Genomic DNA, 22084 nt, shown 5'->3' with positions numbered 1-22084 from the left:
TCCATCAATCAGAGAGGCTCGCTCCCGGAGCCTTTATCCCCCAGAGCTTGTTAAATTGAGCTCTGTGCAGCAGCAGAGACACCAGTCATGCTGCCTAACAAATAAACATCTTAATTACTGGGAGTTTTTACCTCCTGACAGAGCAGACAGATGCCTGGATGGTGCTGGCATGCTAATGACCCAGTGACGGGCGAGGAAAGTCTGGGCGCAGGAGCTGCAGCGGGTGGCGTGGGGCTGCGAGTGGGTGGCCTGTGCTTGCTGAGCATCATCCCCACCGCACAGGGCAGGGCCCTCAGCCACGCAAAGTGGGTGCAGAGCATGGGAAACGAGCTCAAATGAAGTCACTCAGCCCCACAGAAAGGAGCCACTGCCACCAGGCCTGAGGAGGGTGATGGCCACCATCACCAAGGGGACTCGGCACCCTCTCCCAGCTGATAAATGAACAGTCTCTGGGCAACAGGAGGCTGGGGGAGGGGGTGTTATTTTATTCTTTGCTTTGGTCTATACAAAAAACAACTTACAGAAATAATAAAATCTTCCATTCCTGACCCACACTCCAGTAACTGTCCATCCCTCTCTGGTGGAAGCATTACACCACCATCAGATCTAGAGCCTCCTTAGAAAAAACAGTGTGTTAGGTAAGGGAGGAGGGGACGGAAACACACCACTCACCAAAAGGAAGGGAAAGGGGTTCAAATGTGCAACAAAGATCGGTACAAGGACACAGTTCCTAACTCTGGAGTCACTCCTCTACTGATACTGGTAGGATAGGTAGGTACACAGAATAATATCCCCAATAGCTGATTGGAAAGAAACAAAACCACAGACATCCCGATGGCTAAAGGAAGGTCCTGGGACACAAGGAGCCCTTTTGTTTTCAGCAAACTCGGGGTTGGCCTGATTTAAGTGTGAGTTTGCAGGAAGCAAAGGGGTTTCCCATGTGTTAAGATTTCTTTCCTAAAACACTAACACGCATAACAAAGAGTGGGGGGAGGTTAGAAAGCACAAACTTAAAAGAGACGGCGAAAGCCGTTGGCACCATATTAAACATTAAAACAAAAAAGAAATATATATTCATAGAAAAGACTATTTTTGCCAATGAAAGGTCGCTAAAGGGTGCACAGGGTTTGTGTGTTTTAAAGCTTCAGAAACAGTATCTTGGATGCTGGATGCGGCAGTAGGTGCTCGAAGCAGTCCCAGGGAGGAAAGACTTTCTCCATAGACCCACGGCGAAGAACAAAAAACACAAGATTGAATAGAACAAAACCTCTTGTGGGAATGAAAAGTTTTGTCTTCTCAGGCACTTCTGTCTCCCAAGTCCTTCTTGTGAACGCTCAGCTCTGGGACCACCCTCTTCTGTATGGAGAAAACACCTGTGTGCAGCAGGACAGTGCTCCTGTTACTGGACTGAGGATGGGGGGGTTGTGGAGGAGACCAGAGCCCCCCAAGCCCATGGAGTCACAATGGGTGGAAAAGCCCTTGAAGCTCCTGCAGTCCCAGTCCTGCCCTCACCCTGCCCAGCCCACCACTAACCCACAGCCCTCAGCTCCTGGAGTCCCAGTCCTGCCCACCACTAACCCACAGCCCTCAGCTCCTGGAGTCCCAGCTTTGTTCTCACCCTGCCCAGCCCACCACTAACCCACAGCCCTCAGCTCCTGGAGTCCCAGTCCTGCCCACCACTAACCCACAGCCCTCAGCTCCTGGAGTCCCAGTCCTGCCCACCACTAACCCACAGCCCTCAGCTCCTGGAGTCCCAGCTTTGTTCTCACCCTGCCCAGCCCAGCACTGACCCACAGCTCTCAGCACCTCAGCTCCACGGCTCTGGGATCCCTCCAGGGCTGGGCACTGCCCCAGCTCCCTGGGCAGCCTGGCACAGGGGCTGACACCCCTCTCAGGGAAACAGTTCTGCATCAGCTCCAACCTCAGCCTCCCCTGGGGCAATTTGAGGCCTGTTTCCCCTTTTCCTATCATGCATTACTAGAGAGAAGAGACTGACCCTCACCTCGCTACAATCCCCTTTCAGGAGTGACAAGGATACTGACCCACGGCACCAGCAGCCACTTCTGCCTCCTCCAGCCCCCTGCCCTGCACCAGCCCGAGTGTGCCCTGGGTAAGCACCTGCAGCCCTGGCCCCTGCCAGTGCGTGCCTGGGGGTACTGACCTGGGGGTCTGCAGGGGTTGGGGGGGGGGGTTAGGCCAGCATGTGATCAGCGAAGGGCGCCCGGACGCCGTCGCTGTAGGCGTCCATGGGGTAGTCCCCATCCATGTCCATGTGCATGTCGATGGGGTCCAGGGGGATGTCACCCGAGTACATGGGGCGGTAGCCAGGGTCCAGCTCTGCAGGGAAAGGATGCAGCAACCTCAGCTCTCAGCAGTGAGACACTTCTCCAGACTTCAACCACCCTCCTCCTGGACCCCCCCAGCATGTCAAAGGACATGAGGGCCACCCACCAACCACTTGTCCCGAGCCTCAGGGCCAGCACAGGCATACAGGGGAGCTGAGCATCCCTCTGAGCACTCCCAGGCTGGCCCTCTGCTGGTAGCCACCCAAGAAAGGTTTTAAAACCATCTTAGCTCAGTGAGATGAGGCAACTGCCACCCCACCAGAAACCAGCCCACAGGGGGAACTCGCAGGAAGAGTTGACGCTCTACTCACCATCCGAGTAGGGCTCATTGATGGGGATCATGCTCTGAGCCTAGGAAAGAAGGTGCCACAAATGAAGAAGGGATTCATGCTCACACGTGCATGATGCTCAGGGGCTCCCTGGTGCCCAGCCCCATCCCAGGTTGCAGGTACCATGGCCCAGAGCTGCTGCCGAGCTGAGGCCACAGCTCTTTCACCCCTCACCTCCCCCAGTATACTAGCTGCTCCCAACTGAGCTCTTGCCAGAGGCAGCATCGGCAACTTTTAGAGGCAGGATGAGGCCATCCCGCGTTTCCCCTGGGAAAAGGGCTCGTCTCTGTGCCCAGTGGGACGCTCACCGCCTCCCAGGCTGCCGGGTCATGCTTGAAGAGGGAGTTGGTGAGCTCCACGGAGACACGCTTCCTGTAGTCAGGGTTCTTGTCCTCCGAGATGCGGAAGAGCACGGCGGCCGCGTAGGTGGCTGCAGGGGAAGGGCAGCAGCCTCAGCTCCCGATGCACCACAGCACCAGGAGCCCCCGAGGAGTTGCAGCTGGGGCAATGCCAGGTGGCAGAAAGCCCTCAGCACGCTGACACTCACCCGTCCCTTCATTCCTGGAGTGCAGCAGCTCCATCAGCGGAGCTGAGGCCCCCTCTGCGTCGATGGCATCTGCTGCCTCCTTGTCCTGGGCCAGCTCGCACAGCACGCCAGCCGCAACGCGCTGGATGTTCTCCACTGGCGAGTAGAGGAGCTGTCAGGAGAGATTAGAGGCACGGTGAAGCAGCCAGCCAGGAGCTGTCACGCTCCTGATGTGGTCTGACATGCACAGGCGCCGCCAGACGAGCACCACGGCTCCCTAGCCCCAGCACCGGGGCAGGAGGTGGCCCCCCGTGTCCCCCCGCCCAGCCCCTGACCTGCACAAAGAGAGGGATGGTGTTGAGGCGGAAGATCTCCATGCGGTTCATAGGGTCCCGGGCCAGGATGTGCAGTGCCCCTGTGCATCCCTCCACGATCTCTTCCATCTTCACTCCATCCTGCCAGAGGACAAGCGCTCAGCCCCTGTGCCCCACGCCAAGGCACGCTCACCCTCACTCTGGGCACAGGCTTCCCCCCAAAGGGACACAGCAGCTTTTGGGGTGCCAGGCTGTGTCAGAGGAGCAGCCTGCTACGGGGACTCACCGTGTAGGGCTGCTGTGTGCCGGCTGCGACGTGCCGCTGGGCGTCCTGGTGAGCCTTGACCAGCAGCTGGACCAGGCGGGGAATGACAGCGGCCTCCTGGAGCGGGGCATGGTTGGCCGGGCACAGGGCCAGGTTGCGGATCAGGCCTATGGTAGCCTGGAGGAGGGAAAGGGAGGAAAGAAAGATTTGTCTTGACCATGGACAAGAGCAGTATGCACTCCCCATGGGACCCCCCCGGCTCCCAGCTGGGCCTCCCTCCCCCTGCTTGTCCCATCCCATCCCCCTCCACGGCACAGGCTGACTTCAGCTTCCTCCCACACCGGATCCATCCTTGTCCCTGCGGGGGAGGCCGGGGCGAGTATCAATTCCAGCCCAGCAGCCTGCACAAGCCATTTCCTGCATTAGCTGCCCTCAAGGACTCAGCCCATCGGGACCAGAGCTGTGGTGGCAGGAGCCCACCGCCGCTCCTCGCACAGCCCCGGCTGCAAGACCCCGTCAGCACCGCATCTCACCAGGGAGATCAACCGGGCATTGCTTGAGCCCAGCCCCAAGGCTCCCAGCATTGCCCTGGCCCCCTCACCTTGACCAGTGGCCACTGGTTGGGCTGGTTGAGGAGCTTGACGATGGCGGGGATGCCGTAGTTGAGGCGCACCGAGTTCTGCGCCATCTCAGCCTCGGGGTGCCGGCTGGTGAGGTGCCGCAGGGCGCAGACGGCCGGCTCGGTGATGTCCTCCTTGTCGCCTGCCCGCAGGATGGTGTGGATCAGGGCCTCCACCCCATTGGACTGTGTCACCAGGGTCTTGTTCTTGCTGTTGTTGCAGGTCAGGTTGGAGAGGGTGCCGGTGGCACAGGTCAGCACATTCACGTCATCGGAGCTCAGCTGGTTCACCAGGATCTTGAGGACACCGTCCAGGCCCTCCTGCGGGAGCAAGGATGGGGGGTCAGACCTGTTGCCCCACAGACAGATCTGGGCTGCAGCCCACCGTGCCCCATGTCTCTTGTCCAAAACATGAGGAGAAAGATCTGCTCCCCTCAGCTGGGCCGGGCATGGGGTCTTGAGAGGAGAAGCCCCCTCCCGCAAGGATGGCTCCTGTCACAGAGGATTCAACCCCCTATCATACTCTTCCTCCCAGACCTGACACTCTGTCCTTCAAGACCCAGGTTTCCATGGCTGCCCTGACTGGAACTCACATCCCCCCCTTGCTGTGGACCTCAACCCCCCACTGCCCAGCTCTGCAGGGGCCAGAACAGGCAGCCTTGGCAGAGGAGCAGCGTTTGTGCCTCCCACGCTGCGCTCTTCCCTTGGCTCCCTGCAGCCAGAGCTGCTTCTCCACGACGTGAGCAACGGCCGCTCCTGACATCTGCAGCTTTGCTTAAAGATTCTAATGTCCCCAGCAGGTTTTCCCTGCTGGGAAGTGCAAACAATGCACCCATCCTGAGTGCTCCCCGGGTGACTCCTGTCCTGGCAGGCAGCCAGCAGCAGGGCAGGAAGGAGTTAAAAGCACCATGGCCTCATCTCCCCCTCAATCCACAGAGCTAGGAGTGGTTACAAGCCAGCCCAAATAGTTTCCAGGCTGCATCAGGCACAAATCTGCAACAAGAGGCGGCCTCGGCAGATGGGGAATGCATCAGGACACTGCAAAGGGCTGGGGAGAGCGACCCCAGAGCAGAGCTCAGGGTCACCCAGCCCCATGGGTACAACAGCCTTGCAGGGGAAGGAGCCAAGCAGGTGGTCAGTGCTGGGTCAGGCTGCCACGGGCTGCATGAGTCAGAGCAAGCAGCAGCACCAGCGATACCCCACTGAGCACATGAGCCACTGCCTAGAGCCTCAGTGGTCCCCTGGGGACACAGCTAAAGTGCTGGCAGCAGCTGGCACAGCAAAGGCCATGGACAGCCTCCCGTGATGCCAGGCAAACCCCTGCTGCAGCAGGGCTCAGGCACAGTGAGGCATCTCCTCACTCTGCCAGGCACACAGCTCACAGGGACTGCAAATGGCACAAGGACGGTGCTTTGGATTCAGCCTTGCACAAGCAGGAGACTGTAGGACAAGAGGACACAGCCTCAAGTTGCCCCAGGAGAGGTTTAGATTGGAGCTGAGGCAGAACTGCTTCCCTGAGAGTGGTGTCAGCCCCTGTGCCAGGATGCCCAGGGAGCTGGGGGAGTGCCCAGCCCTGGAGGGATCCCAAAGCCGTGGAGCTGAGGTGCTGAGGGCTGTGGGTCAGTGGTGGGCTGGGCAGGGTGAGGGCAGGGCTGGGACTGCAGCAGCTTCAAGGGCTTTTTCAACCAAAAGGACTCCCTGACTCTAAGCAGAGGTCAAGGGGCAGCCCAGCACAGTACAGAGAAACCTCCAAAACGCTGCACTGCAGCCCAGCTCAGGGTCCTGCAGACTCACCTGTTTGGTAGCCACATCAGAGAGGTTGCGCAGGGTCCAGAGGCAATTCTGGACCAGCCTGGGGCTGGAGCTTGTCAGGTGCTTGCCCAATGCCTGCATGCCACCTGTCAGGGAAAGAGACACCAACCCATCTGTAAATACCCAAAGCTGCCCCAGCAGAGAGGAGAAGGGGGAGGGGAGGGAGCAGGTCTGTGTGAGCACAGGCTGGGCAGCGCCCGACCGAGGTGACAACACATGATGCTGCATCTTCCCCAACCAATGCCTCCCCAAGGCTCAGCAGAGTCTAAACGCTGTGTGGGAAGACAGTTCCCAGCTGGGACGGATCCTGCCCACACTCAGCACCAAGAAAGCACCTCAGCAGCCTTTCAGAGCGAGAAACCAGGCCACAAACAGGAGGTTTCACCCAGTGGTTTTCACACATCTGCATCATCCCCACACCACCATCCCTCCCCTCCTGGTTGCTGCTGCAGCCTCCCAGCCCCTCTTACCAGCCTCAACGATAGCGGGCTTGTTGCTGGGACACACCGACAGCACCTTGAGCACCCGGCTCGTGGTCCAGAGCAGCTTCTCGTAGTTGTAGCTGCGCATGATCTGCACCAGGGCCTGGGGTCCTCCGTTGGCCAAGATAATCAGCTGTAAGACAGAAGGGTCAGGATCAGGGTGCGTGGCAGCTGTGAGATGCTGGGACCACCACTCTGTTGTCCCCAGCTCGTGCCAGGACACAGGTCAGGCAGGAAATCCAACTCCTCGGCACGCAGGAGTGATGTGAGTCCCCCACTGCTGGTGGGATCTCAAATGGCCCCCAAATAATCCACACTCCAGTGACCAAACCTCCAGACGAGGCTGAGAGAACTTGTACGTGGGAGGAAGAGGAGCAGACAAAGAAGAAAGACAGAGGTCTTGCCCGGAGATGAAACCCATCCAAGCTAATTTACTGTCCAGACTGAGACAGTCTGTGCTTCTGGGGACGCTCCACCTGCGAGAGGCCAGAGGTGCACATGGGCCAGCGCAGTGGGAGTTCCCACCCAACAGCCCACCCCCAAGGGTTGTGTTTGCAGGAAGCAAGGTTAGGCAACCACTCCACTCCTGTCCTCCCTCCAGCAGTGCTGTGGAGACAGCCAGGCTCTCCAGACCCCCACCTTGCTCTCCTGGTTGCCGTAGGCAAGGAGCTGAAGGCAGTCGGTGGTGATGGCCAGGAACTTGGGGTTGTTCTTGTTGAGCAAGGGAACCATCTTCTGCAGGCCATCAGCCAGGCGCACAGCCATCTTGGCCCCTTCCTGGTAGAGCAGCAGGTTGTGCAGGGTGGTGATGGCGTAGAAGAGAACCGACTCGACCGGCGAGCTGCAGGCGGGAGGCACAGAACCACGTCAGTGCAAGCAGGACCAGGCTACCAGCAGAGCCCACGGGGCTGCCCTGAGCCCTGACCACCTCAACAGGACCTGGTGCAAGGTCACCATGCCACACGGCCCCATGGTGGCCCTGGGGGAAGACACACCTTCACCTTGGGGCAGAGCAGAGACTGAGAACCATCACCAAGGATAAGGCAGCGTGGGGAGACCACTCCTCTCCTCCTGCCCCCCCCACACAGGCTCCAAAAGCAGCAAACTCCCAGGGCTTCCACAGGTGAAAAGCCTCTTTGTCTCCCACTCTTGGTGGGAGCAGGAGGATCTAAATCCAGAGGCAGCACGAGTCCTCCCTTCCTCTCCCGCCAGCCCAGGAGGGACTGCCCAGCTCTGCCATCCTCTCGGGACCTCCCCCACCTCTCACCTCAGCATCCTGACGAGGGCTGGGATGCCACCAGACTTGAAGATGGAGAGCAGGCCCTCACGGTGGTGCGAGAGGTTGTGCAGGATGCTGGTGGTGCAGCGGGCCGTGTCCAGGTCGCTGGTGCTCTGCATGGTGCGGACCACGGCGGCCACAATCTGGGGCGACTGCATCAGGGCACGGCGTGATGCCTCCTTCTTGGAGAGCTGGTTGACAATCATGGCTGCTTTGCTGACAACCACCTAGGGGGAGAGAAGGTGGTAGGTGAGAGGAGGGGTCATGGTGCTGCCCAACACAGCAAGGAGAAGAGGGATCCCACTCCAGGAGCCAGGCTGCAGCAGTGCACACACGCTGCAGGGATGGGCAGCGGGGAGCTGGGGCACTGAGAGCTGGCAAGAAGTGCTCAACATCTGTGCAGAGGGCAGAGCAGGAGAGACGTGTGCGAGCAGCAAGGACAGGCCGTGAGGAGATGTGGGTGGGTGGGCAGAGGTGGGCTCAGTCACGTTGCAGGGCAAAGGCAATCACAGAGTTTTGTCAAGACGAAGGATGGTGGCCAGGGAGCCCCACAAGGAGAGGAGCCCGGCTGTGCTGCTGGGGAAACACACTTCACGAGCCTGGCAACTGAAAGCCCAAAGACACAAAGAAGGAAACACTTTCTTACCGGGTCCTCATCATTGAGCAGCTTGGTGAGCTCTGGGATAGCGCGAGTGGCCAGCTCAGCATCGTCCTGGTAGTTGATGAGGTGCACGATGGCTGATTTCAGCATCTGAGAGGGCTCTGCCAGGCGCTGGACATTGGTCTGCTGCCCCTCCAGCTGGGTGGTGATGAGCAGGGAGCGGTCTTCCACTGTCTCAGGGTACATGGCAGCCCGGACACGCTGGGCCCGCGTCATAGCCAGCTGAGCCTCCATGTCTGCTGCAGGGGTAGATGAGGAGGCAGCGTTAGGCTCGAGCTCCTTCTGAGGAGTGCTCTCAGCCTTGCTTTCCAATTTCAATTAGATGAGCAAGAGCTTAGTGCGACAACAGCAGCAACGTCAGCAGTCCCAGCACGCTCTGCAAGGAGCTGGAGCTTCAAAGTGTAAACAGATACGGCAGCACAGAGATAAGACAACACTCAATTAGGCAGCACGATTAGGCAGTTGTCATACAAGGCCCATTAATTAAAAAATTAAGGATATTTGCAACCTAGGACCAGCTGGCACCAGGGATTAGAAGGACAAAAAGGCCTTTCTCATTGAGGATGCCGGGACACATGTGAGCTGAGGGTCAGAGATGCTGCAGCAGATCCCCACAGTCCACCGAGGGACCACTCGGGAGAGCTCGTCCCTCTCCATGGGGCTCTGCCTCCCCAGGGGAGCTGGTGATCGAGTCATAGACCCATTTCACTTGGAGAAGCCCTTGAAGCTGCTGCAGTCCCAGCCCTGCCCTCACCCTGCCCAGCCCACCCCTAACCCACCTCCCTCACCGCCTCAGCTCCACGGCTTTGGGATCCCTCCAGGGCTGGGCACTGCCCCAGCTCCCTGGGCAGCCTGGCACAGGGGCTGACACCCCTCTCAGGGAAAAAGCTCTTCCTAAAATTAACCTCCCAGAGACACATGGAGCAAAACAGCTCTCTTTTAAGAGATAAAGCTGGGGGAAGTTTCTCCTTCGGATTTGGAGACAAAAGTCTTTCAACAAGTCTCTGCTTCACCCTCGCAGTAGCATGAGATGACGAGCTGGATGGTGAGGCTTTAGAGTACACGCCAGCAGCTCTGCCAGCCACGCTGAGACAGGTTTCCCAAGCAGGCAGGCAGGCAGACAGACAGACAGCAGAGCAGACGGCCGATCTGTGGGCTGGGATCAGCTGTTCCTATCTGGAGCCAACGCAGCGGCGCTCGGGTCCGTGTGCGCAGCTCAGCACACCGCCCCTGCACAAGAGCCTCTCGGCGTGGGGAAGGACAGGAGGGAGCATATTTTAGGCAGCAACAACTCCCAGGGTGTGGAAGGCAGTGTGGAGGAGTGCCCAGAAGCAGCATAGCTCATGGGGGAGGCGGAAGAAGGCAGGAGCCAAGCAGCTGAGCTCATGGACGTGCCCAGCCCCACAGCCCTTACCTTGTGCTTGGCTCTGGCCCTGGCCCCCTCCCTGGCAGTAGCTCGTGGTGGTTGTCTTCTTGATGGTGTACTGCTTCCCATAGACCTCATCATCATCCCCGAGGCACTTGCTGCTGACGGAGGGCACCTGGGTGTTGACGCCAGAGTGGATCCCCGAGTCATAGGTGTAGGTTTGCTGCCACTCCGTCACCTTGATCGGCTGCTCCATCATGTTCATCACCTCCATGGCTGCTCTGCAGGGCAGGGAGAGGAGAAGTTAACACCTCTGGCAGAGTCCAGGTTGCCACAGCACAGTCCTGCCCTTCTCACATGGCAGACCCCGGCGTGGCAGACCCTGACGTGGCAGACGGCCCCTGCGCAGCCCACGGAGCAGATGGAGTAGATCACTATCTGCCCTCCTCCTCCTCCCCCACACGAGATGAAAGGCAGCCCCAGGACGACGAACCCACAGCTCAGCACTTTGCTGCTCGTGTTCAGACATGAACCACGGCTGCAACCGGCGCAGACCGCGCAGCACCGGCTGAGCCCAGCGCCAGCACCCGCCGCCTCTCACCACATCCCAGCGCCCCAGTGGCAAAGGTGTGAGTGGGCTTTGCCTCACACAGAGGGACCTCACTGTCAGGAGCCCCCTTCTTGCTGCCCATGAGGTTTTTAAAGACTAATTTCCAGAGAGAGGAGCTGGCAGAGCGCTGGGGACAACCCAGAGCTCCAAGAACAAAGAGCTCCAAGCCCTGTGGGACACTCCTAAAGCACCTAAAGGTAACCAGGCAAAGCCATCACTCAGCTCCCCCGTGGGTGTTCAGCACCACAAGCACCCAGGGCATGGCATGGGGCTGGGTGCTCCCTGTGCTGAGCACTACGCCGTGGCTGCAGGGTGCCAGGACGAGGCAGCCAGCCCAGCACATCCCAAAACTCAGGACAAACCAGCTGAGGTTGCTTTTTGAGCAGGGCTGGGTTTCCCTTGTCTTTAATTTGGGGATGCAGGAGGATGGCTCACGGGTTAACCCCTGAGCTCATCGAGGCAGGCAGATGCTGCAGGGCTGTGAGTCATCAGCCCCCTGCATCCACCCCTCCAGGAATGGCCAGGAGGGGAGGGAAAGAGACAGCATCCAGCCAGCCCCACGCTGCTGACCCACCGCCCAGGCACCCCCAGGATCTCTGCCCCTTCCTCCAGCTGAGCAGGGCTGGCGATGAGTCAGAGTTTCAGAGGAGATAAGAGGCGAAGGGAGCAGCTGCCACTCGGCGTAGCTGGGCACAGCAGCAACCACACTTGCAAACAAGAGGCATAATTACCACCTCCACCAGCACTGATTCATGCAGCAAGCTGGACCAGGGTGGCCGTGTGCCCCTGGCTCCGCTCCAAACAGCCGGCACAGCTCGGGGCTGGCAGGGACCAGCCAGGCTGGTGCTGCAGCCTCAGGCCCCAGCGCTTTCCTTGAGGTGGTGGAGGGGAAATAAAGGGGGGGACAAGCCCCTCGCCAGCACTAGCATCTCGCCACGCCGGTGGCTGACTCAGGGCGTCGGGTGGTGGCTGAGGACGCGGCGCGGCAGCGCGCACGGGCTTGGCCCGGCTCGTCCCAGCGCTGCCGGCTGTTCCCAAGGAAGCAGCACAGGCTGCTGCTGCTCATGCAAGAGGTAAAAAAAAAAAAAGCACAATCCCAGCCCAGGCACAAGTATTTTCTCAGGGAGAAGAGGCTGGGCTGAAGGCAGGACCCCCATCCCCCTGGCTGGATGCATCCTCCATCCTCCCCCCACCCCCAGCCACCTTCCCGGAGCCACTGCTCCTGTCAATTTGGGGCGGGGGGGGTTGAGCTGTCAAGCAGCAATCTGCAGACTAAGTGCTGCTCAGGCTTTAATGGGTTGTGCATAATGCATGTTTATAAGGAAGCAGGAGAGGGACCCGGTAATGGAGGCCAGCGAGGGCAGATCATTCCCACAGCCTGGTGCGGGCAGGAGCCAAGGTTTCCGTTGGGTGTGTGACACACAGAGCCTGGGGCAAGGAGCAAGCCCAGCTCTGCTCCCCACCCCAGAGCAGGGTTTGGTCAGGACAGTCCCTGTGCCAAGCTGGGAGTGCCATGGTGCCACACACCCCTGCGTGTACTCATGAGCTGTTGCATGGGTGTTTGTAAGAGCAACTCCTCCCAGCTGAGCCTCCAAATGGTGCTGGGAAGCCTGAGACAAGCCATGCCAAACCATGCCTGAGGAAGCACAGAGGTCTCTTGGTACCAGCAGAGTCACCATGCTGCAGGAGTTGGTGTTAGCCATGTCCCATCCCAGCTAGGAGCTGGGATGCACAGCCTCAACAGCAGGGCTGCAGAGGGAAGGACACCCAGGCAGGGATGGACAAGGGGAGGGCAGAGCCAAGGGCAGGGAAGCTCCATGCATCTCAGAGAGGGTGTAAGCACCCAAGCCCCCACCCCAGCATGAGCAGGGAACCAAGCTGGAGCTGGCAGGAGAGGCTGGTGTTGCTTGCATTGTTGGTTGACTGGTAACATCTGCTCTACAATTTATTTGCTCTTAATTTTTCAGACCTCCATGAATTCAGTTCAGACACCAGCTTCCTACAGAGCCCTGCCTTATTTATGAGCCACCCCCTGCCACCCCTTCTGTCTGCACTGCCAGCACCCCTGGGACATCAAAAGCTAGCAAAGCTCCTCACAACCCAGCCACAAAGCTCAGGTGATCTGGCCCAGACAAGCCCCAAGCAGGAGAATGAGTCAAGCTACTGAGCACCTTGCCAGACCCACCTGAGCACTGCAGCGGTGAGAGGGGCCATGGGGGAATGGGTGTCACACAGCTCACCGGACTCTCCCTCCCCAGGAATGCCCCAGAAAGGGAACAGGGGCATCTCATTAAACACAACAGTCCTTCCTTCCCCTGGAGCATCACCCTGCCAGCAGCCCTGGGCATTTGCTCACCACCACGGGAGGCATCCAAGGTGATGGGGCCACTGGAGCAAATGTCAGACAGTCCAGTGGTGAGCAGTGACATTTTCTGAACCCTGAGTCAAGTGTCCTCTGCTCATCACTCAGAGAAGGCCTGATACAAGCTTCTCCCCCACCCTCTATAGCTGGGCTCTGTCCTCAGCTGTCCTCCCTCCTCCTCAGCAGGATTGGAGACAGGCAGGTCCTCAGGCCAGGGGATGAGGGTTACATCAAGGCTCACCTGCAGCACAAGCCCTTCAACAATGATGCTTTGGGTAGGGGAATGGCTGCAGTGGGGCAAGACCCCTGCCAGCAGCAAAGGGAAGGGCAGTAGTTCATGCAGGAAGGAGAAACAGGGGGTATTTGGGGCACACATGAAAAATATCTGCTCTGGAGAGGTCAGCCACAAACATGGGGGATGCCTAGGTGGGCTCCCGACCCCTCCTCAACAAGGCCTGTCAACAGGGCAATTGCTGCTGAGCCCAGCGCTTATCTCCTTCCCACCAGGCTCTTATTAACCAGATCAGGCAGTGGAGCACAGCAAAGCGCCCCCCTGCCTGCCCAAGAGCCAGGAACCCGGGGAAAACAGCATCTATTCCTGGCAACAGTGAGAAATATCCCAGGAAACAGAGAGGCAGATGTAGGGGACCCCACAGAGAGGGGCAGCAGGTTTGGGGGAGGGCTTGCAGCTTGCTCCCAGCACCAGGTTGGGGAAAAGGGCCAGACATGGGGTAGGCAGAGGCTTCAGCCACCCCCGTACAGGAGAGAGGCAGGAGAAGGTTAATCCCTCTCCCACCAGTTCCTGCAGGCAGGAACTCTGGGGAGGGCAGAGGAAGCTTCCTGCGGCTGTAAGGCACCGGCCAATGGCTCATCCACCCCCACAGCCATTTGATCAGCGTCCAGGCAGCATCAACCCCCCACGAGACGCTGTCTGAGGAGGAAGTCTCCAGCAAACACGCAGCCCTGGGCCTGACCAGCCTTTCTCTCCAGCTGCTAGCAGAAGCCTTCAGCCTCACGCAGGCAGGACACAGCCAACGGACGTGTGGCTGAGCTGCCCCCCCCAAAAAAAACCCCACCACTGGGGAAGCCATGAATGCTGCTTCATGCAAAAACAGCTATTGCCCAGGGACTGGGGTGAGCAGCCACGACCCCAACGGGGAGTCGCCCCTAAGTAAGCAGAGGCAGGGGGAGCACAGAGCACACCCGTATCCCCAGTCGAGGTAGGGGCTACACGGGAGCAGGGGCACGAGAGGCATCTTGAGCACACCACCACCCAGCCAGGAGCAGCATGGGGTAGCAGCTGAGGGGCTGCCACGGCCCTCTGCAGAGCCCCATCCTTGCAGACATCTGGGAACAGAGCACTGGAGGTGCCCCCAGCCAGGAGCTGAATCGTGTGAGGGGCTGAGCTCAGTGGCAGGAAGCGTTGGAGGGACTGCAATTACAGTCACTTAGGCTTTCAAGAAATGGAAAGAGGCAGTTAAAGCAATTCAACAAATGCAATGCAAGAAAAGACTCTATTTTAGAAGCACTTAGGCTATACACAAACCATCTCCGGTCCCTCCCGCAGCAGTCAAGGGGAATTAGTGAGGCCAGGGCAGAGCAGCCTGGGCAGTATCAGAGCCATCCAAGGGGCAAAGGCACTTGGGGCTCAGTGCTCCCCCACCACATGCAGCCCCATGCCCAGAGGCACCCAGAAATGACACCGTGGCATCAAGGGCAGCAGCTAACAAAGCTCCTGCAGACACTGTGACAGACCCAGCACCGTACAAAAGCCTCAGTGGCTTTGAAGAGGATCCCTCACAGGAACACCACAGCAAGAGGAGGCAGAGAAAGGAGGTTTTCAAGACCTCACCAGCGTCAATGAGAAGTGTTGGAGTCAGATTCTGGCTACCACGAGCCCTTTCAATGGGGCTTTACAGTAAAGGTAAGTGGAAGAATTCAAAGGGGAACTAGAGCAGCTTGAAGTTTAATGAGGAGCTGGGCAACAGGAGATTGGCCTCTTGTTGGAAGGTGAGTTGTATCAGTGTGAGGCCGCCCCAGCCCTGCACACAAAGGAGCCCGTGGCCTTTGTTTGCCATCACTTGCACATCCAGGGCGGCTTCTAACCACTCCACCAGCTCCAACAACTTCAGGTCACTTGGGGAAGGCAGCAAGGGCTGCAAGAGCCTCTTCAGACCTGAGCTCCCTCACTGGAGGAGGCTCTAAAACCTCATTTATTCTTCAGCTGCTCCCGCTGGGGTTAAGTTGGAGCTGCCAAAGGCACCGTGCAAAGCCCCCACTTCTATTATTCTGGGGGTGTTACATCCCCCTGAGCATGGCAAGACCAGGCTCCTGCGGCAGAGCCACCCCACTGTGACCCACTCCACTCGGCTGCTGCTCTCCTTCAAAGCACAGCACGTTCCCCAAACCTCTAGAAGGGCCTTGCCTGCACCCAAATTAATGGCTACTGACAGCTCCAGCACATGCCAAGTCCAGCCTGTAATATCTTGGCACTTCACATCCCAAAATGACATGGTATTATCCATGAAGTGCTCTCATGCTATGAGAGTATGCACAACGCTGGGCATGGCACCCACCCTCCCACATCCAGGAGCTGCTGGATGCCCCAGACTTGTGCAAGAGCTGTGCCAAAGCACCATCTGCTGCACCACAGCTTGGGCTTCCCCAGGGAGCTTCGCTGCCCACGCCATGCCCTGCACACCCCAAGCTCGCCCAGTGTTACCTCCCTGCCCCACATGCGCTGCACTGCTGGGCACCAGCATGGATCCAACAGCCTTGATTCGAAATCAAGTCCCATCTCACAGCTTGTGTGTCACATCCAGCTGGCTCTGTCCACACAGGGTAAGCCACAGGGAAGGACACCCAGCCCCAGAGAGGGTTTTTGCCAGGGACATTCACATGCTCAGGACCCAGCTTGAGGTCTCTGGCAGTGCACATCCTCTCTTTGCATCCCCCAGTTGCTGGCACAACCACTGCCATCCATGGATACACTGAGAGAACCCATATGGGCACACCTCCTCCCCAGCTAAACTTTGCTCATCTGGTTAGAAACACTGCTGGGAAAGATGAGAACACTGATCCATGGAAAGGAGGAGAACTGTCATGGTGCAATTAATCACAATAACTCCATCTGGATTTTAAAGGGGAAAAAAAACCCAACATTTTGTTTTAAAGAACACAAAGAACAAGTTGTCCTTTAAGAACGTTATAATCACAGGCTTTCAATTTAGGCTTTTGAGGCTCGCAGGCTGTTTGTTCCCAGCTTCCAGTCACGGTGTCCAGAAACACAGGGTTTTGCCACCTGGTCCTGCTGCTGCTGCCAGAGGAGCTGAGGCAGCGGGGAGGGGACGTAGGGCTGCTGAGCCCCAGCTTAATTTCTCCATCCCATTGCATTACATCTGTAAAGTTCAGACGCTTCACAAGAAATTATCACCAACACCCGTCAGCACCCGGCCTGTCGGAGCAAGTTAATGATTTGTCACTGGGGCTCTGCCCGCGCGTCACAGCGATTACAGCAGGGCTCCTTACAGCAGCCAAAGGTCTCTCCCTCTCCTAGACAGGCACATGTGCTTTACCCACCCCATCCACCCCCCTCCTTCCCCCAAAAGCCACATGGGACCCACGGTGCATCCCACAGCACGGGGTCTGCACCCCTCTCCAGCGCCAGAGCAGGTTTCCCCCCACCCCGCCTCAGTTGAGGGCACTGCTGCTCGCTCGCCTTCTGCTGCGGGTGTGATCACCCAGGCGTGGGATATTGGGAAAACACCGAGCATTCCACCTCCACCCAGCCAGCTCCTGCTCAGGATCTCGGAAGGAGCCCGAGGACTCGCTCGGTTCACACGAGCGCAGCCGTCATGGGGCTGCCCGACGAGCCCCAGAATCCTGCCCTGTTTGCAAAGCGACTTCAGCGAGCGACCCAGGCGTGTTGAAACGCCTCTGGGCCTGTCAGCAGCCACAGCAAAAGCCGTCAGGGCTGGCATGTTTAGAAGGGTATTTCAAACCTCTGCCTAATTAGAAACATCATCTTTCCCCTCCTCCTGCAGAGACGTGAGGTGGGAAGCAGAAGGGGTGAGGAGCTCTGCCCTCAGCAAAGGCACACGGGAGCCTGTGCAGCCCCCAAAACACCCCAGTTTAAACACAGAATGGATTTAGGTGCCTGGTCAAGCTCTAAGGTTTCTTTGGAGAGGGAGGATCTGTGTCTTCACACCCTCCCACCATCCTCCATTGCTTCACCAAACAGTGTCCATGGGGAAAGGGGGATTAAAAAACAACCCTCCCAAAGCAGAGAATACTGCAGGGATCCAAGGCAACGCTGCAGTCCTGGTGCCCTCTTGAGCTGCTGTCCCAGCTGCTTCCACCCACCCAGATCGACCTGGGACTTCCCACACTCCCATGGGACTGAGAGCCACCACCCAAGCTCCAGTTCTGGGTGATGCTGGGTGCTGCACACACCCTGACAAGGTGGGAAAGCACCAGCTGAAACCAAGGTAAAAGCTCAAGTCCAAGGTAGACTCTAGCTGCTTTAATAGGAATTGAACTTCTTTTAAACTCCTGTTAATTAGAAGCCAGTCTAATTTAAACCTTCGAGATGAACGTTAAGCCTCAGTACAGATGCTACAATTAAAGCCTTGCAAGTTCTTTGCAAAGAGCCTCCACTTCCCCCAGCCTGCAAAGCGAGTGCCTAGAGCAGCTCCTTGGCTCCGAAGGCTCTGCCATCTGTGAGCAAGCAGGAGCAACCTTCTTAAACCCCTGAGATCTGGAAGTGCAATAAAAAGCCAAATCCCATCCAAGAGCTCCCACACCAAACCACAGCCTTGAAAGGAAACCATCATCACAGGAACAGCCTCAGCCGAAAAAGCCGTGTGGCTGCACCACAGCCGCCCGCCCCAGCTGCTAGAGCTGATTAAGGATTTCAGGTGGGGGAAGTAAAGGGGAGAGAGTTAATGGGATTAGCACAGCATTTGAATAGAACACTGCAACAGCGCTGGGACCAAAGGGGAAATTCTCTAAAGGGTCCCTGGCTGCAGCCAAGCCAGGAGTCACCTGCATTGCTGAGGTGGTCGATGCTTCCCCACAGTGCACAAGTCCCTGGCGTGCCCAGCCCTGACAGCCTCCCCCTCCCCAGCAGCCCGGCTCAACACGCTTCCTGGAGCCGGTGAGGACACGCCACATCGCACAGACAATAGGCTGTAAACACCATTGTCTGGAAGCGAGGGCCCTGCCACAGCCACCCCACCTTCCCCCAGCACCCCGCAAGCCCCCTGAGCCGTGGGGACTCGAATCTCCCCAGCACCCACACAGGAGACAGCCCTGGAAGAGAAAACGCTCCTCGGCCACCGACGCCAGGATCTCTGCACATTCCCATCCCAATGGCCAACTTGTTTCAGCCAAATTAACAGTAAAATGAGTTTTTCATGACACTTTATGGAAACCCTCCAGAGCGATGAACAATTACAGGCTTCAGTTTTGCAAAGGCTGTTTCACTGGGTTACTCTACACTCCTTCCAGCCAACTCTGATAACACATCAGCCTTTAAAAATCTCCCCAGCCCCATTACCAGCCGGGCCACACACCCTGCAGCAGACCCCTGGGGCACTGCACCCCCCTGGATGTGGATGACAGCCCCGAGAGCACACTCCCGGCACGGCTCCAGCCCCGTTCCCCGCGGCAGCTGGCAGCGACACGCTTCGCCCCCGGCTCCCCGCCAGCCCGATGGCAGATGGACCCGAGACAACCGGGTGTTGGGGTTGGCACCAAGCACCAAAAGCAGCACAACGTGGGCTGGAGCAAGAGGTGCAGCGATGGCAGGGGACAGACCCAGCTGGGTTCTGGGGTGTCTCCAGCCCCCACCACCTTTCCAGCACAGGGAAGACAACGGGAAGCTTCACCCCAGGCATGGGGCTCGCCCAGGCACCCCGACAGCACTGCAGGAAAGCTGAGGGAGGTGGTGTAGGGGGCTGGCAAGAGGGGGTGCAGGCTGCAGCCTTCACCCATGCAGGCACGACAGACGTGGATCACCCGGGACCACTCCTAGGGGGTGGCCGCGCCGTCTCAGCAGCCATTCCCTCTCCTCCCGCGGCACAAATGTCTCTCAAGTTGCTCACAAGACAGCCTACGTCTCCTTCCCAGGGCAACTCCCAGCAACATTTCAGTACTACCCTTTCATCTGTAAACCTGATTAATTAAGCTAATCACTCAGCTAACGCAATTAGAGCGCTCTCTCCTCTCCAAATACCAGACAAAAAGGCAGAGTTTCGCTCCCCTCACCTTGCCTGGATAAACCGCCGTCAGCCACCCGCGGGGGGCTCAGCTGGGAACCCCCTCCCCTGCGCGGAGCCCAGCACTCTTCCAAACCACGGTGGGGGTGCCCGGGTGACACCAAGCCCCCTCGATCCCTTCTCGACCCCCTCCAACCCCCCCACCCACCGTAGCCTGGGAAAGCAGCCGGCAGCCCCGAGCGGGCACGGCAGCAGCGTGCGGACACCGGGCAGGGCTCGGGGCACGCCGGCCGCGGCACACAGCAGCCACGGCTCACCCGAGAGCCCCACGGCCACTCGGGCGAGCCGCATGCCGAGGCCTCGCCCGCAGCCCCGACACCGCCCCGCCGCCTCACCCACGGAGCGGCGGCTCCGACAGCGCGCCCGGGCGGTGCCGGGGACGGAGCCGCCGCTTCACACCGGGGCTGCGGGCCGGGGGATCACAACTTGCAAACTCCTGCGGCGCCGGGCGGGGCGGGGCAGCGGGGCCGGGAGAAACCGGGACAAAACGCGGCCGCCCGCGGGGGACGCGCCCCCGGGGGACCCGCCCGACCGGATCCGCGCAGGCTGGGCTCGGCCGCCCGCAGCCCCACGGGCCTCGCCCCGGCCCCATGACGCGGGACGAGCCGGGCTCACGGGGAGCACGCGGCTCCGCCGCCTGCGGGAAGCTCAGCGCCGGGACCCAGCTGGGGCAGCCCCAGCGTTGCACCGCACCGGACACCTGGTTCCTGCCAGCCCCGCACGCAGCCGCTCCCCAGCACGGCGGAACGCGCGCAGCCGCAGCGCTGCCCGTGCCCGGGGGGGGCTGTTGGGCTGCCGCGCTCCCCGGCCCGACCCAGCCCCGCTCACCTGCCCGGCGCGTCCCCTCCGCGGCTCTGCGGCCGCCGCGCTCCTGCCCGAACAAAAGGCGAGCAGCGCCCCGCGCCGCGCCCCGCCCACAGCGCGGGCCCCGCCCCTTCGCCTCGCCTGGGCGGGTCGCTATTGGACAGCCGGCACGTCCGTCAATGCCAGCCCCGCCCACAACGGACGTGTTTATCCTCTGTCCATTGGCGGGGGCGCGGCCGCCCCGCCCCTCGCCGGCAGGTGATTGGGCAGCGGGGAGCAGTGGGCGGGGCGAGGCGGCGGGCGGGGAAAAGGCGCGGCGGCGCGAGGGGGAACCACCTGGATGACGTCAGTGGGTGTGGCGGGGGCGGGGCCACGGGGACCCCCCCCACCCTCCGGCGGGACCCCCGCGCGCGGCCGTGGGGCGCAGGGACCCCCGAGGCCACTCCCGGGATGGGGGTGCGGGGGAGCCCCCCGACACGTGGGGTGCTGGTACCCCTGCGGGGCAGCCCGGGCTTCCCACGCTCTCGCCCCTGCGCATCGCCCCCCTGCCCACACTCCTCCGGCAGCCGCCTCCCCCGCCACTCCCGGTTTCCCGGTTGCGATGCCACTCTCTATCCCCTGGCATCGATGGGTGCCCAGGCATGGCAACAGTGGGGAAGGGTCTGGTCCTGGAGCGTCACCCACCCCCCCTGGCTAGGGGCTGCATGCTGCCCGAGTTGGGAAACTGAGGCAAGAGCCCGGCAGTGGAAGCAAAAGCTGCTGGGGAAGGGCTCGGGCTGCTGATGGAAGCCTGTGTCACTTCCATCCCTGACAGACTGGTCTGGCCGGGTGCTGCTGCCGCGTCCCGTCCCAGCTCACCTGCTCCTCATAGGCCCCAGGTGAAGCCTTCACCACCCAGCACCCGCGTCACCAAGGAGCACTCGATGCCAGGGCACACCCCAGACCATGGTGGGCATCCCCAGTCCTCCAGCCCCCCAGGTCTAGGTGTCAGGAGAGCTCTGCTCTGGATTGATCCTGCACTGACTGCTGCTCAGTCCTCTGATGCATCCAGCTGCTGGCCTGACCCAGTCAGGAAATCACAGCTCTGGGGGCAGGCAGGAGCTGGAACCTCCAACATCCCTGCAAAACCAACCAGGATCTCACTGCTATGTACAGAGTGGGGGGGATGCAAAGCACAGCCAGAGCCCTCCCAGCACGAGGAGAGGGGCACACGGCACACCACAGCTGAGATGCCCAAAAAAGTCATCTCTTACTTCTCAGTCAAGGTCAGGGGAGCCAGAGAAGCTCATCACGTCAGCCCTGCGTGCCACAGGGGGTGGTGGCCCTGCTTGCAGCCATAGCCACTGCCAGAGTCACACCAGAAGCGCCAGACCCAGCTGGAAGCAGCTGCAGGTGGGCACAGGGGAGGGACCCCAGCACACCCCGTCCCAGGGCTGCGAGGGGCAGAGAGGTGGAAGTGAGGAGCCACGTGCCCCAGTGCGAGTTTGTTGCTGGCAAAGGGATGCCGTGCCCAAGCACGTGTCAGAGCAGGGTGGAGGCCCCATGGGCACTGTGCCACCCTTGCCCAGCCTGTTGGGAAGATAAACAAGCCTTTGCCCCCCGGAATGCAACGCCAGCGCCCTGAGCTGAGAGCTTCCCACTGATCCAGGCACCAGCCACACCCCATGGGGCTGGTGCTCCCCTCCCCACCGTGGCCATGAGCCATCCGTGACAAACCCTGCTCCTCCCAGGGAACAGGGCAGGCTGTCCCTCCCAAGCTCTCGCTGCCAGCACTACCTCCCCTTAGCTCTGCCCCAAGCCCTGAGGCCTGCGCATGGGTCTAGGGGCTCGCCCCCAGCCCTATGCCGAGCCCCGCACAGGGAGGGTAGAGCTGGGAAAGCTCTGGCAAATGGAAGCTCCAGGGCAGGGCAGGGTGCTGGCAGCCTCCCTGATGCCCCCTTCCTTCCCTCCCCTCCTCTTCCCTTCCCTCCCTGGGGGCAAACGCCGTGATTCAGCTTCTGGGTTTCAGTCCTCGAAGCCAAACTTCCCCGGG

At 60.0% G+C, this 22084-nt stretch overlaps 1 protein-coding gene across 3 annotated transcripts; it reads right to left on the bottom strand.

Moving 5' to 3' along the window:
• Nucleotides 1-465: 465 nt before the first annotated feature.
• Nucleotides 466-20159, bottom strand: JUP (junction plakoglobin). Of its 3 annotated transcripts, none has more exons than XM_062018740.1 (15): nucleotides 20077-20159; nucleotides 10047-10279; nucleotides 8618-8871; nucleotides 7960-8198; nucleotides 7332-7533; nucleotides 6681-6825; nucleotides 6193-6296; nucleotides 4381-4719; nucleotides 3801-3956; nucleotides 3536-3655; nucleotides 3222-3372; nucleotides 2983-3104; nucleotides 2657-2696; nucleotides 2162-2337; nucleotides 466-1373 (listed from the first exon to the last, which is right to left on the bottom strand). In XM_062018740.1, the coding sequence occupies exons 2-14, from the start codon at nucleotides 10270-10272 to the stop codon at nucleotides 2192-2194; spliced, it is 2244 nt and encodes a 747-aa protein (XP_061874724.1). In that variant the 5' UTR covers nucleotides 10273-10279; nucleotides 20077-20159; the 3' UTR covers nucleotides 466-1373; nucleotides 2162-2191. The 3 variants fall into 3 exon arrangements, with proteins under 3 accessions (XP_061874724.1, XP_061874726.1, XP_061874725.1); XM_062018742.1 differs by having other exon boundaries at nucleotides 8618-8868; XM_062018741.1 differs by lacking the exon at nucleotides 20077-20159 and adding an exon at nucleotides 19238-19296.
• Nucleotides 20160-22084: the final 1925 nt, after the last annotated feature.

This window comes from Colius striatus, chromosome Z (assembly GCF_028858725.1).
Source record: "Colius striatus isolate bColStr4 chromosome Z, bColStr4.1.hap1, whole genome shotgun sequence".
Classification (NCBI taxonomy): domain Eukaryota; kingdom Metazoa; phylum Chordata; class Aves; order Coliiformes; family Coliidae; genus Colius; species Colius striatus.
Note: the sequence above shows the minus strand (reverse complement) of the source record. Positions and strands in the feature narration are given on the sequence as shown.

Excerpts from the sequence above, each read along its gene's own strand:
- JUP (XM_062018740.1), bottom strand. The coding sequence starts at position 10,272 with ATGGAGGTGATGAACATGATGGAGCAGCCGATCAAGGTGACGGAGTGG. Across the intron at positions 3,656-3,800 it reads GCACACAGCAGCCCTACACG|GATGGAGTGAAGATGGAAGA; the intron begins GTGAGTCCCCGT and ends GTCCTCTGGCAG. Across the intron at positions 3,105-3,221 it reads CTCCAGGAATGAAGGGACGG|CCACCTACGCGGCCGCCGTG; the intron begins GTGAGTGTCAGC and ends CTTCCCCTGCAG.